This window comes from Lutra lutra, chromosome 7, assembly GCF_902655055.1.
Source record: "Lutra lutra chromosome 7, mLutLut1.2, whole genome shotgun sequence".
Taxonomy (NCBI): domain Eukaryota; kingdom Metazoa; phylum Chordata; class Mammalia; order Carnivora; family Mustelidae; genus Lutra; species Lutra lutra.
In genome coordinates this window covers 138,397,394-138,411,015 of record NC_062284.1, presented here as the reverse complement: position 1 = coordinate 138,411,015, position 13,622 = coordinate 138,397,394, and the positions used below count along the sequence as shown (strand labels likewise).

The 13,622-nt window shown below is 56.2% G+C and overlaps 1 protein-coding gene across 1 annotated transcript in view; it reads left to right on the top strand.

Moving 5' to 3' along the window:
* Positions 1 to 13,622, top strand: part of SYNE3 (spectrin repeat containing nuclear envelope family member 3) — an 86,364-nt gene that overhangs the window by 26,134 nt on the left and 46,608 nt on the right. The window contains exon 2 of the mRNA XM_047736453.1: positions 7,509 to 7,666. Within this exon, the coding sequence (XP_047592409.1) occupies positions 7,523 to 7,666 (144 nt within the window). The 5' untranslated portion in view covers positions 7,509 to 7,522. The remainder of the gene's footprint in view (positions 1 to 7,508; positions 7,667 to 13,622) is intronic.

The following is a 13,622-nucleotide window of genomic DNA, read 5'->3' as shown; positions in this document are numbered from 1 at the left end:
GTGCTGTGGGAGGTCGGGCCAGAAGGCCAGGCAGGTCTTGTGGGTTCGGGGATGACTGTGGGATTTGCTGCTCCCTGGGGAAGACTCCCCGACCCCACCACCTCTGAGAGAAGGCATGAGGCACAGGGGACCTGATAGATGCCTCAGCTTTGCAGGACCAGTGAGAGGCCTGGAGGAGGGGCATGGGGATGTCTGTCACTGCTATGCTGTCACAGATCACTTGGGAAGGGAGGCCAGGGCAGGTGCAGGGACAAAGGGCTGACACCTCATCCTGGCTTCCATCCCATTGGGCCAGATCTTCTCAGGCCGGGGCCCTGGAGCCTGGGGCAGCACCTGCGGCTGGCCTGGCCACACTGTCCTCCCGGCCCGGAGCCCTAGGGGGTGTCATCACGGTGTCCTTGGGAGTGTGAGCCGTGTTTTTACTGCCAGAGCCTGGATTGAGTCATGACCCACAGTGTGAAAAACCAACACCCACCTAACAATCTCTTCTGAATCAGAAGCCAGTAGGACTGCCTTGACTGGCCTGAGCGACCTCGTGCCTGTGGTCTAAGGCTCTCTGTCCCAGCCAGGTCAGACTAGTACTCTGACACCCTGCCCGGTGCTCTCTGATCTGCATCTGACAGCCAGTCCCTGCCTCCTTGACTTCTCACCGCCCTGACCACGCTGCCAGGAGCCGGCCATGACCCTGGGGCCTCAAGATCCCTACAAAGAGCCCACCCCTTTGAGGCCTCTGACTGGTCCCCGCCTGCCCCCTGGCCCCCCGCCCCGCCTCCAGCCGGCAGCTGGAGCCGAGCACACCTGTGCCCCAGGAGCCCCTGCCCTGCCCCAGGGGGGCATTCTCCTCCCATTCTCTCTTGGTTGCCCACCTCTCCCCCCATTCTCTCTCAGTTGCCCTGTGCATTCTCTCCATTCCCAGATGTTTGTATTTGACCTCTGACCATGCTCGCTGAGGTTAGCGCTCCCTGGGCAGAAATTGTGGCGTCCTCCACGCTGTGCCTTTTGACGGAGAGCTTGGCTTCAGTCGACTGAGGACTGGGAAACGCTGTTTCGGAATCAGAGTCTGGGGCAGGAGCTGGGCCGGAGAACAGTGTTCACTGCCAGCGGCCGTTTATCCGTGACGGGGGCTGTTCGAAAATCGTTCTCAGAGCCCTCGTTGTGAAAGCCGTCGCTGGCCGGTCCCCTCTGCGGCTGGAATTGTAGAGTGGACCCCACAAGCCTGGTAGGATGAGGGGGTTTTGGTATCAGCAAATGCGATGGGCAGGGGCCGGGTTGCAGTGGCCTGTCGTTTGTGTGGCTTTGGGCTGTCCCTTAGCCTCTCTGAGCCTGTCCTTCCCTCTGAGATGGGACAGAGCCCAGCGATTGTCCCGGCTCTGGATTCAGGCCCTTAGAGGCTGTTAAAAGATGAAATAAGGTGGTGCCAGACTCTGTCCCCACTCTTCACGCTTTGCTCTCAGAATCACCTTCTGGGCATGCTGGGCAGGAGAGAACTACCCCAGGACTGTCCTGGTGCTCCGAACGACACTCTGAACGGTGGCCTGGCCACATCATCATCCCCACACGTAAACAAAAGAGTGCATTCCCAGAATCCACTTGAAATAAACTTTGGGATTCAAACCAGCTGCCTGAAATTCCATCTGCATCCATGAGAGCAGCGGGAATGAGTAAGGATGGAAACCGTGGCAGGGCAGGAATGAGTCACGGGGAAGCTGGGCGAGTCATGGAAGGGCCGCGAGCCCCCTTCCCCAGGCTCAGGGTCAGCGTGTGGTGGGGGCTGCTGGCCAGGCTGGCAGGGCAGGCACAGCGGGCTGTCACTCTCCATAGGGTCTCCCACGGGTCCAGGGGTTACTGAGGTCTGTGTGCTGAAGGCTTCTGGGTACCAGAACGAATGCCAGTGGCCAGGCACTGCATGACCGTGGCTGCCTGGCAGCAAGGGCCAGATCTCTGAGCAGAGGCCCAGATTTCCCCCTGGAGTAGCCTTTTTGGAATTTTGACATTCATCAGAGAGGATCCGCGGGCTCCCCACACTGCATGGGCAGCCCTCACTGGGGTTGGGCAGCTGGGGGCCACGGGCAAAGGCATGGACGCTTCGTAGAACCGTGGTGTTTAAGAGCAAAGGCTTTGGACACAAGCCAACCTGAGTCCAAGTCCCGCACCTTCTACTTAATGTCCCTCTGACTTCGGGTGACATTCTTAGTATCACGGATCCTTAATTTTCTCAGCAATAATGTGGGGGTAATGCCGAGTCTCTCACTGGGGCTTTATAGGATAAATGAGTTAATAGCCATAAGCCCTTCATCCTAGAGTTAGGCACACACACAACGCCAGACCCTTGTTGCCTATCGCAATTATTATCCTTAACCCTGCGTCCACCCCTTGGGGCAGGCTCATTTGCTTTCCTGGGTCTGTCTCTATCTTTGTAAATTGGTACCAATAATGCCAGCCCCATGACAGCCACTCTGTGAACCTGGCTTTGCTCCTCTCTCTGCCTGGGAGGGGTTAGGTGTCCTGGGGTACCGCGTTCCCCAGTGGAATTGGGCGAGGTCCTAAGCAGGGTGGTGACAGCATCCAGATCCCCAAATGGCATGTGTATTACAGTGTGTGCGCGTTCCCAGAAGAGGCGTTGAAGGGATTGAGGCAGGGGACTGTCCCAGCCTGGTCCTTAGGGAGTCTGGTGGCACCGCAGAGCCAAGGAGGGGCCTGCACCGTACCACCTCAGCTCTGCAGGTCCTGGGAAGGGGAGGGGGGGTCTGTGCACCGACTGTCAGGAGACGGGCTTTGAGCCCTGGCGGGGGGGGGAGGGCGTCAGTAGTCAGTCAGTGGTTTTGTTGCTGCAGTGCTTGGTCCCTACTGCTCAGTGGCTCCCAGCCCTTCATCCCTCCAGTTGCGTGAAGGTGGCCGATCTCCTGGCTCCCTCTGGTCTTCTCGACTTGGCTCCCGCACCCCTGCGTTGGCCGGCCCCGGAGGTTTGCTGCTGGACTGAGTGGATTCGGCCCACCTGGTGGGATCCTGTCCAAAACAGAGTCACTGCCCGCCCCGAGGCACTTCTGTCAGATGCCCCAGGGGGCAGGGAACTAGACTTGGCTTTGGAGACAGTGTGGTCCGCGGGACGGGCACAGACTGTGGAATCTGACAGAAGGAGTTTCAGCTCTCAGCCTGAAGCCATGGGTCTGTGTGTCTAGTCTCAGTTTTTTTGTTCTTGTTTTTTCCCAAAGATTTTATTTATTTATCAGAGAGAGAGAGAGAGAGAGAGCGCGCGCATAAGCAGGGGGAGCAGCAGGCAGAGGGAGAAGCAGGCTCCCCGCTGAGCAAGGAGCCGGATGTGGGGCTCGATCCCGGGGCCCCGAAATCATGACCTGAGCCCAAGGCAGACGCTTAAACGACTGAGCCACCCAGACATCCTAGTCCCAGTGTTCTTACCTGCAAGGGGAGAAGTGAGGGGGTCAGCGCTGGGCTCGAAGCACCTGCTTTCCTGATGAGTCCCCACGATATTCTACGAGGAAGGTGCTGGTGGACAGGGGGAGGCTGAGCTGAACTCCCGCTGCAGGGCAACGTGAGTCTGCCGCCCCCTGTGTCACCTCCCTCTCAGGTCGGGGTGGGGGGTGCCCTGGGCCAAGTGCCTGGCACAGTGTAGGCCGTTTACCATGGCAGCTGTGTTCGTGCCTTTCTCTTCCCTTTGGGCTGCATCCCATTTCCAGCACCCTCTACCACGGCACACCTATCAACCGCGTTTGGGCCCCTCACTTTGCCCTGAGCCTCCCTCCTCAAGCTCTAGTTCAGCTCCCCCCCTTCTGATCCCACAAGTCTTGCCAGCCTCCTACTAACATGTCAGCCTCTCACACTTAGGGGTTTTGACCCGGGTTCCAGCTGAGCCCCTGATCTGTCCTGCCTTGGCTTTATGCCTGCGCCCTGACCCAGCTTGTCTGTCGTCAAGGCCAAAATGTCATTTCTCTTCCTGCCATCATTTGTGGTAACCACACAGGAGGCTGGAAACTGGGACCGTTTCCTTTTGCTCTCTCTCCTCCTCCTACGACCAGCCCCGTGCTCACTCCCATAGCCTTCCCTCAGGGGTCCTCCTGCCCCTGCCCCTTTCGGCCCTAACCCCCAGCCTCTGTCCACCCCTGTAAAGGCTTCCCCTCTCTACCCTCCCTGTCCAGGATCACCTGCCCAAAGCTCAGAAATAGTCGTGTAGTGAAGCCCCATTGTTAGCTCTTGTGATTTAATGTGTTAATAAAAAATTGTGTGTTTGTGGGGCGTCTGGGTGGCTCAGTGGGTTAAGCCGCTGCCTTCGGCTCAGGTCATGATCTCAGGATCCTGGGATTGAGTCCCGCATCGGGCTCTCTGCTCAGCAGGGAACCTGCTTCCCTCTCTCTCTTTCTCTCTCTCTGCCTGCCTCTCTGTCTACTTGTGATCTCTCTCTCTGTCAAATAAATAAATAAAATCTTTAAAAAAAATAAAAAATTAATTAAAAAAAATTAAAAAAAATTGTGTGTGCATGTATATCTCATTGATTTAGTCTTTTGATAACTATGGGTTGTTTTTTTTTTAAAGATTTTATTTACTTATCTATTTATTTTTAGAGAGCAAGCACAGGAAGGGGGCAGAAGGAAAGGAGAGAGAGAACCTGAAGCAGGTTCCCCTCTGAGAGCAGAGCCCCATGTGGGGCTCGATCTCACGACCCTGAGATGGTGACCTGACCCGAAACTAAGAGTCTGAAGTTCAACAGACTGAGCCCACCCAGGGCCCCTGATAACTGTGTTTTCAGACGATTGGTTTCCTTTGTAATTCTTTGCACTCTATTGTTGGGATTTCAAGCCTTTATTCAGAGAAAGCTCTGGAAGTCTGGAGCTGTCCCGCTTCCCTCAAACCACTCCCACGCCGGCCCTGAGCACACTCATCTGCAGCCCACATGCGTGCTCAGTGTGCTGCTTCTCTCCCATGAGCTTTTTTAATTTTTTAAAAGGATTTTGTTTACTTGAGAGAGAGAGCCGTGAGCACAAGCAGGGGTGGGGTGGGGGGGTGGGAGGGAGCAGACCCCCTGCTGAGCAAGGAGCCAGACGTGGGGCTCAGTCCTAGAACCCTGAGATCATGACCCGAGCCAAAGGCAGACGCTTCACCAAGCGAGCCACCCAGGCGCCCCTCTCCTGTGAGCTTCTTGAGACAGGCCTGGCTGCGAGCTTGTGTTGAGTTCCCATGCGTGTCATGGGGAACGAAATGGTTGCAAAACAGGCTAAGATGCCCTGGTCTCCTGAACTCCACCTGGGGCTCCCCAAGCCTAGCCTCATGAGGTCCCTCAGTGGAGGCCGATCCAGGGGTCTGAGGCCCACCTGAGCCCCACCGTACCCCACTACACCTCAGGTGTCCCATGTAATGTACATCGTACGACGGTGTAATGTACAATGTACATCGGGGTCTGCAAACCACCCTGCCTTACAGGCCCTGGGCATTTGCCACCAGAATGGCTCTCCCAAGCCTCTCTCGGGCCCGTGTGGCAATGAAGAAAGTTCTTGCCGCGGTCCTGCCCCCAGAAACTCTGGGAGACTCCTGTCTGCCCCTCCCCTGCCTTGCTTTGTAAAGTTACGTAAAAGCTGAGCTTTCTGGAAGCCAATCAAGTCCCACACTAGACGGGAGATTAAAGACACAATGAACCAATTTAAGCGCCCACACATTCTACTGTGCTTTACAAACGGAGCATTCAAAGACAGGGAGTGGCTTCAGGGAACTTATTAAATTGTTAGAAAAAAAAAAATAAAAACAGCTCTGAAAGGAAAACAACAGGATGGGACGCTGAGCTCCAAGCTGCAGGCCCAGGTCCCCCTTGCGGACCTCCTGCTTCGGCGGTGAAGGCCCGTCCCCTGCACTCTGAGGACACAGCCCAGCCCGTGCCGGCCCTGGGTGGGAGCTCAGAGCCTCAGGCCCTCCGTCAAGGCTTGTTGGACCACAAGATGATGATCAAGAGGACAGAGCCAACACACAGTTAGTTCAACCTTGTGAAGAAACCGTTGTTGTTTTTTTTTTATTTTTATTTTTAAAGGGGTGGTTGCTCTTTCTAGAAAATTCCCAAAGTGCCTGTGGAAAAATAAGGAAACCGAAGTTTCCAACTCTATGTTTCCACCATCCACAGGCCAACAATCTTTACCCGAGCAGCCTCCAAGGACACTGTGCCAGGAAAAGAGAGGCTTGAGGTCACGTGGGATGTGGCTTCAGCCACTGTGCAGCCAGTCACGTGGACCCATCATGGCCAGACTGCCCGACCTTTCCCCAGGAGCTTAGTTTTTTGTGGCTCTGTTTGCTTCTAGTGTAGTGTTGTAACTACTAAATATACAATTTTGCCGAATGTTTTGGTGTCATATTGTAAGAATTCTCCATCGTCCATTCATTTTAAGCGTACTTTTCGTGGGCTGCATAATATCCTGAAAGGTGGGGAACCCTGCATCCCTTAACTAATGCCCCACTGTTGGGCATTTGGGTTTTTCCAGTTTTGCTTCATTTGCCATTTTAACCAACGCTACATTCGTTTTTCGGTGCCTTAAACTTTATACCAGTTCTGGGCTGTCTCAGCATTGGCGGAGGGCTGACTCTGTGCAAGGTGTTATGGGAGGTTGGGGATAAGCTACACACAATCCCTTCACGTAAGATGCAGATATAAATAACTTTAATCCGAAGTCGGTTATCGTGGCATAAGCAGACAACTAGAGCTGGAATACAGAATAGTTTTGCCTGGGTTTAATGGGATTCTAGGAAGGTCACGGGCGAATATCTGTGCCCTGGTGTCTGCAGCTGAAAGGTAAGGGTGAGGGAGCGGAGGGCACCGTAGGGAGGGCTGCTTTAGCTGGGGGATCCAGGCCTTAGGGCTTCCCCTAAGGCGGCAGAGCAGGTGGGTCAGTTGAAGGTGCAAGGTCATCTCAAGTGCAAGGTCAGTTGAATGTCCGTGGCCACCACAAGCTAGGTGGTCTGTGGCTCAGCGGAAAGACACCAGTGATTGTCCCCCATGGCCCCAAATTCGTGGAGAGCTAGCAATAAGACCCCTGGCGGATGGGGCCCGTCCCCAGCCCTGAGACGGTAATATTCAGGTGGGATTCCGGGGCTGACCTCAGCTTGCGTAATGCCAAAAATTATTTCTCGGGTGAGACTACTGGATCCATTGAGATCATGATTCATTATGTGTCATGGACATCTCAGACTGTATGTGTTTTGGGATTCTCCTTTGGAGGGGCTTCAACCCACAGAGACAGAAGAGGGTTGGTCCTGAGTCCCCAGCTAGGGTGAGCGGGAGGCAGGGATGCTGAGAGGCCAGGGAGAATTTCTGCCAGCCCGGCGCCCAGGGCCCGCTCTCCCATAGGAGAGACCCCGTCTCCTCTGTGGTCCTTTGGAGGACTGTGCAGTTGAGTGGGAGCACCAGGAGGGGCGCTGGTGGGATGCGGGTCTGTCCCCAGCGTCGGTTCCACCCCCCACCAACACTATCCGGCGTTCTCACCCGCCGGCCTGATCTCATGTGGTCCTGCCTTCAGCCCCCGCAGGTGCCATGACTCAGCCGCCCCAGGAGGACTTCGACAGGAGCGTGGAGGACGCCCGCGAGTGGATGAAGGCCGTGCAGGAGCGACTGCAGGTCAACGACAACACCCAGGGGCCCCGGGCGGCCCTGGAGGCCAGGCTGCGGGAGACCGAGGTACGCAGAGGCCGTGGCTTCTGTGGCCCCATGGCCTTGGCCGTGTCCCTCCCCTATCAGGCCTCAGGTTTCCGGGCTGATAAATGGCAGGGGTGTGTCTCAAACTTGGATGTGTTGGAATCTCCCGGGGATTTGGGTTTGAGTGCTGATTCTGATCTGGGAGGTCAGGGCAGCCCCCCTCCCGGGTCCCCGCATCTTATCTCCCTGCCAACGGTATTGCTAACGTGATCCGGGTGACACAGTTGCAGCTGGTCTGGGACCGTGCTTGCTCAGCTGCCGTCTGGTTCTTCTGCACCAGCAGAGGCTCCATGCAGCCAGGTGGGTCCCTAGCATCCTCCTGCTTCCCTGAGTCCCTGAGCCGAACGTCCCTTCCAGGTCTGGGTGGGTCCAGATTGGCCTTCAGGAGGGTGGTTCTGCCCAGTGAGAAGTGACCCCAGGGCCAGGGTCTGGCCTTGCTCCCCACAAGGCAGGGCTCAGGGCCTGTGGTGCTATGCCTATTAGAAGTGCTGGTGCCCGGGGCCTGGCCTGGCACTGCGCTGCCCCCATCCACGGGCACCTGCTCCAGGCCCAGGGACAAGACAGAAACATCAGCATGGATCAGAGAGGTTGGACTCTCCATGCTGATGCTAATGTGCTGTGTGACCTTGGCCAAGTCCCTCTCCCTCTCTGGGCCTCAGTTTCCCATCTGTGAGCAAAGCTGTGACAGACATGTCTCTCAGGTCACCTCTATCGGGATATCCTGCAATTCTAACTTGTCACCTAACAATGGTCGCTTTTAAGGGAGGCTTACTTTCTCCGACACAAACCGATCTCCCAACCAGGCTAGAAGTCGAGCTGACCCCACACCCAGTGTCCTGGGTTGCTTTCTTTTTTTCATGTAGTCTTACTGATTTGCTGCATCTTTCTGAAAATATCTAATGCTCTTTTTAGAAATGGACGGTCAAAATGAAGAAATTTATATCACCTTTATAGGGCTGATATTTAAGGCTCAACACAACATTGTGAAGGAGGAGCCTCAGTTACATATGGGGAAACTGAGGCCTAGGTCATGTGACTCGTCCACATTGGAACAGTCTCTGGGTGGGACATTCCCTCCTGGAATTCGGATCTTCTGAGTCCTTGTCAGATGAGCTTTCTGCCTCCCTACAGCGTCATGTGCTCCTCTGATGACCAGAGATGCTATTCACAATAAAACTGTGCCCGGCAGGGTTTCTGGTTTCTGCGACATTCTTCTCATACAACAGCTCACTGGATTTGAGTGACACCAGGCTATGGAGTCTGGACATCTTGGGATCAAATCCCAGCTCGGCTTCTTGCTGGTTGTGTGAGCACCGACCAGTCGTTTGACCCTGTTGGGCCTCCATTTACTTCCCTTCTCGAAAGGGATGGTGCTAATTATCTCAGAATGGCGCTTCTCATGCCTTCAGTGGCCTGACTCTGGTGGACCAGAGACCTGCCCTTTTGAGGCATGTTTTTTCACAAGCTTCCCCTACGGCAGGCCTCAGACCATGGTCTTGGGACTCCCAGGTGACCGACTCGTTCCTGTCCGCTGCCTTCAGGTTGCTCCTGACACAGTCCCTTGCCACACACCTGATTAAACACAACCCTGTTCCTGCAAGGTAGGCGTGGGCCCCCCCCCCTCCCAGTGCGGGGTGTCGCCTGCTTGCTGGGGCAGCATGAGCACTCGCCATCCCGGGCCACGTGTCCTCCTAGGACAACCAGGAACAAGTGCTTGACGGGGCTGGTTAAAGCCCCCCACCAAGTGACCGTCAGGGCAGGAAGGCAGGGACACTTTTAAGTCCTATGATCAAATGCTTCCCGATTGGACAGTGAAGTGAGTGGAGAACACGGGGCTCTTAGAGAACCCCAGGGAGGTTGAGTCTCCCAGTCTGGGAGATCAAGAGCATTCTCTGGGGACAAGCGACTTTACTGTTGAAGCTCCAGTACAGAGGAAGTAGTCGGGTGGGGGACTGCAGGGGCGAGGCTGGGGAGGAGGGGTCTCCAGGCAGAGGGAACAAGTAAGAAGGGCCTGGAGGTGGGCAGAGCCCGAAGCACACACTCGGAGCCCTAACGGGGCTGGTTTTGGCACAGCACCGGGTGTCAGGCAGAAGCAGGGGATGGGACCAGAGAGGTGGTTAGGGGTCAGTGGGGGACAGCCTGGAGCACCAAGCCGGGGGGCTTGGATGTCTCTTCCGCAACAGGGGGGATGGTGGCTTGGAAATTCGGAGGGTCTGGGATTGAAGGACTCCCACTGGAGGGGAGCTGGCATCCCGAACCCCTTCCTGTGTCAGACTCGGCCTTCCCCGTCAGCAGCGTTGTCATTGCCACCAGGAGGCATGTACCAATGACCGTCCTCCCAGATCACCAGAGCAGGGGCGCGACATTCACTCACCACCTGTCAGTTCCTCCGGGCAGCACTCTCCGCTTTCATGTTTATTTTACAAAAGCCCTGTGAACGCTGTTTTACTGTGCCCACTTTTCAATAGCAACCTGTGATTCCTGGACACAGTGAGGAGCCAAAACTCCAGAAACTGATCTCGTCAGAGCTTGAACCCTGGCATGAGTCCTAAGCGTCGCTGGCCATCCCCATGCAGGGGCCTGGGGCAGTGGAGGCAGGCGAGGTCCACCTTACCCCAGGGCTCACGACCTAAAGGGGGACAGGTGTGCCCAGAATCCACGCCACACAGGGTGTCCTGATGTTACGATGTGATTCTCCTCCTCTAAAACCTTCCATGGCTCCCTGTTGCCCACCAAAGAAAACCCAGACTTCACCTGATGTCCAAGTCTGCTCTTCCCTACTCGACCCTGCTTTCCGGCCTCAGCTGCTCCAGCCCTCACCCCGAGCAAGCACACGTCCTCTCCTGTTGGCAGACAGCCTAGATGTCCGCTCAGCAGGCCTCTGGCCTGTGCTCTTGCCTCTACTTGGAACACCCTTTACTGAGTGTGGGTGTGGGTGTGCTTGTGAAATGAAGCACCGCCCCAACCCCCCCCCCACCCGCAGCCCAGCTCCTGATGCTCTCAGTCCTGGAACACTACAGCCCTGTATGTACCCGCTGTCTCAGGGTACTACCCATCCCTTTGGACCTGGCACCCGTATACCGGCAGGTCATCACCCTCTGGTGGTGTGAGGCGGGGATGGTAAGCCGAGGCGGGGGTGGTCCTGAGGAAGAGCCTGTGCCCACCCCTGGAGCCTAGGGGGAGGGGTCGTGTCCTGGGTGCTCCACCGCAGGCTCTCCCATGGCTCAGGCATGCTCCATTCTGGGCTCTGACATTTCAAAACCAATTTCGCAATAAGAAAGAAAACATTTCTCTCCTGCCATCTGGTGAAGGGAGCTGCTAGGGACTTTTCTACCTACCCAGTCCCTGGGACCTCTCTCTGGGGTCTCGGGGTCTCCCTTGTGGGTCCCCCCGCCACCCCCAGCTCAGTGATGTGTGTTCCTGGTAATCATTTGCTGGAGTGGCCAGGGTGTAAGTTCCAGTCCAGCTGTGACACCTCATAGCTCTGTGGCCAGGAGTGAGTCGCATGCCCTCCGCGAAGTGCAGGGAGGGTCCTCTCCCCTCGTGCAGCTCAAGGACCCCCAGGGTGGTGGAAGCCTTCTGGAAAGGGAGACTGGAGAGTGTTACTCTGGAAACTGGGGCTCTGGCAGGCTGGGGTTCGAATCCCCGCATGGCCGTGGTGCCTCGGGAGAGTTTCTGGAACACCTGGAGCTTAAGATTGTTGGGGTGGAGGTGGGGTGGAGGGAGCAGGGAGGCAAATGGCTTACTGGGGTCCTTGGCCAAGTGCAGGCCCCCTGGCAGAGCCAGCCCAGTGGGTGAGGTAGTTTCTCGTGTTTTCGATGCAGGAATGGGTGTGTGCCAACCCTCCCTGCCCGTGCCCGAGCCTCCAGGAGCCGGTCCCCTGGGTGCCGGCATCTCGTCTCTTTGCCCTCTGGTTCCCAGCCTCCATGGCCCTGCTCCGGGACCATGCCTCTGCTGGGCTGCTTCCTGGCTGGCTTCCAGACCACCGGCTGTGGTCAGAAACAGGTTTCGTTCCCTAGGACTTGGCTTCCAAATGCCGGACACACTGTGCCTGAACACCTCGTGCTCCTCTACCTCTGCTCAAGCCCCCGTCGCAGAAGCTTGCATGTCACTAAGAGCTGGCGCCAGTGCCACCTCCTCACAAAGCCTCCTCGGGTTTCCCCACGTCCCTCCTTGGAACTCTGGTCATTACCTTGTTGTGTCTGTGGCTCATTTACAGTCCTCTGTGCTCTTGGCTGCAGACCCTACCATACCCTGCAAGCACTGGGCCGTATTGGTTCATCCTGGACCCCAGGACCCAACACAGTACCTAGCAGAGTACTGAGAATAGTACCCAATATAGTACCTAGCATCATACCCAGCATAGCACCCAGCATAATACCCAGCACAGTGCTCAACTCAATACCAAGCATAGTACTCAACACAGTGCCTAGCATATGCCCGGCATAATACCCAGCACAGTACTACACATAGTACCCAGCATAGTACTCAACACAGTACTGAGCACAGTACCCACCATACTGCCCAACTTAGTACCCAGTATAGTACTGAGCATACTACCCAGCACAGTGCCCAGCACAATGCCCAGTATATTACCCACTATAGTTAGTGCCTGGCATAATACTCAGCACAGTGTCCAAGTCAGTACCCAACCCAGTACTGCACATAGTGCCCAGCATAGCACTAAGCATAGTACACAGCACGGTTCCTGTCTCATCCTGGCTGCGTTGGTAAAAGCCCAGACTGACCCTGTTCCTCCAGCTTTCCTGATCTGGTTGTTCTCCTCTCCCCTGAGGTTTTTGTGACATCCAACCCCCACCAGACTGCGACTCTCACTGGCTCCTTAAGCAGGATCATTCTGTGGCTGCAGGTCGAGTGCCCCTTCCCAGCTGGCCAGCGCCTCCTGCCAAGCACTCCTGGATCTTGCCTTTGATCGCTGTAAATGAGCTTCCCACCAGCCAGAGAGCGTTGTCCTGACAGCAGTGAAGGAAGGTGGAATCGGCTTCTTAAAAGCTTAGGCCCAACCTCCCGGCCTCAGGCCGATGGCAACTACCCGACTAGTTGATATTTTGGTTTGAGGACAGATGTTTCTGCTTTGGGCCAGGAGGGGCTGGCATTCTGTCTGCCTTTGGGCCTGGCCAGCTCTCCCCTGTTTGGTAGGGAAACCTCAGACTCCCTCCCCTGCAAAGGGCAGAGGTTTGAGAGGGCTGCCGTGTCCCCTCCATCCAGCCTGCACCTCTCCGAGCAGAGGAGGCAGGAGAGCAAAGGGCCGGAGGCCTACAGGAGGTCACACCGTCAGGACACTAGGTTGTGGGAAAGGGGCCATTGTTTCCTGGGGACTTTCCAGGCCTGGCTGGCGCTCTCTCTCTGGGGGTGAGACTGAGCTCAGCGTTTTACCCCCAGCCACTGGCCCCATGGGTTTATAGAGCCAGATTCTGACAGAGCCTCATTTGGGGGGCAGGTATGAGGAGGCCGCTCCCACTGCTGTGGAGAACTGTCCTGCAAGGCTTCAGGTTTCTGTGGGTTCCCAGTTGCCTATGAAACTGCCATTACCGGGGCACCCCTCTTGTGAGCTCAGGGTGTGGGCATTCCGTCTACTCCTCAACACTGGGGGTCAGAAATCTCGGGTCCTTCATCAAATTAGATCTCTGAGATGACAAGAAATTCATCCTGAGCCTCACTGCGGGACCCCTGCTCCTGAATGGAATGACATGGTCTGTGCAGGGGGTGGGTAATCTCCCTCAGCCCAGAACATTCCGCAGGGGCCCCCAGATCTTTAGTCCACACTAACTACTAGGGTGTCTTTGTCTTCCACATCACAGCCTGATACTGAGAGGGACCCAGCAACTCTGTAGGGTTCTTTGGGGTCCTTCTGTATCCCCCTGCTTGGCCAGGCCCCAAAGCAAACAAAGCCTCTTTTCCCCTCTTGGGATAGCTC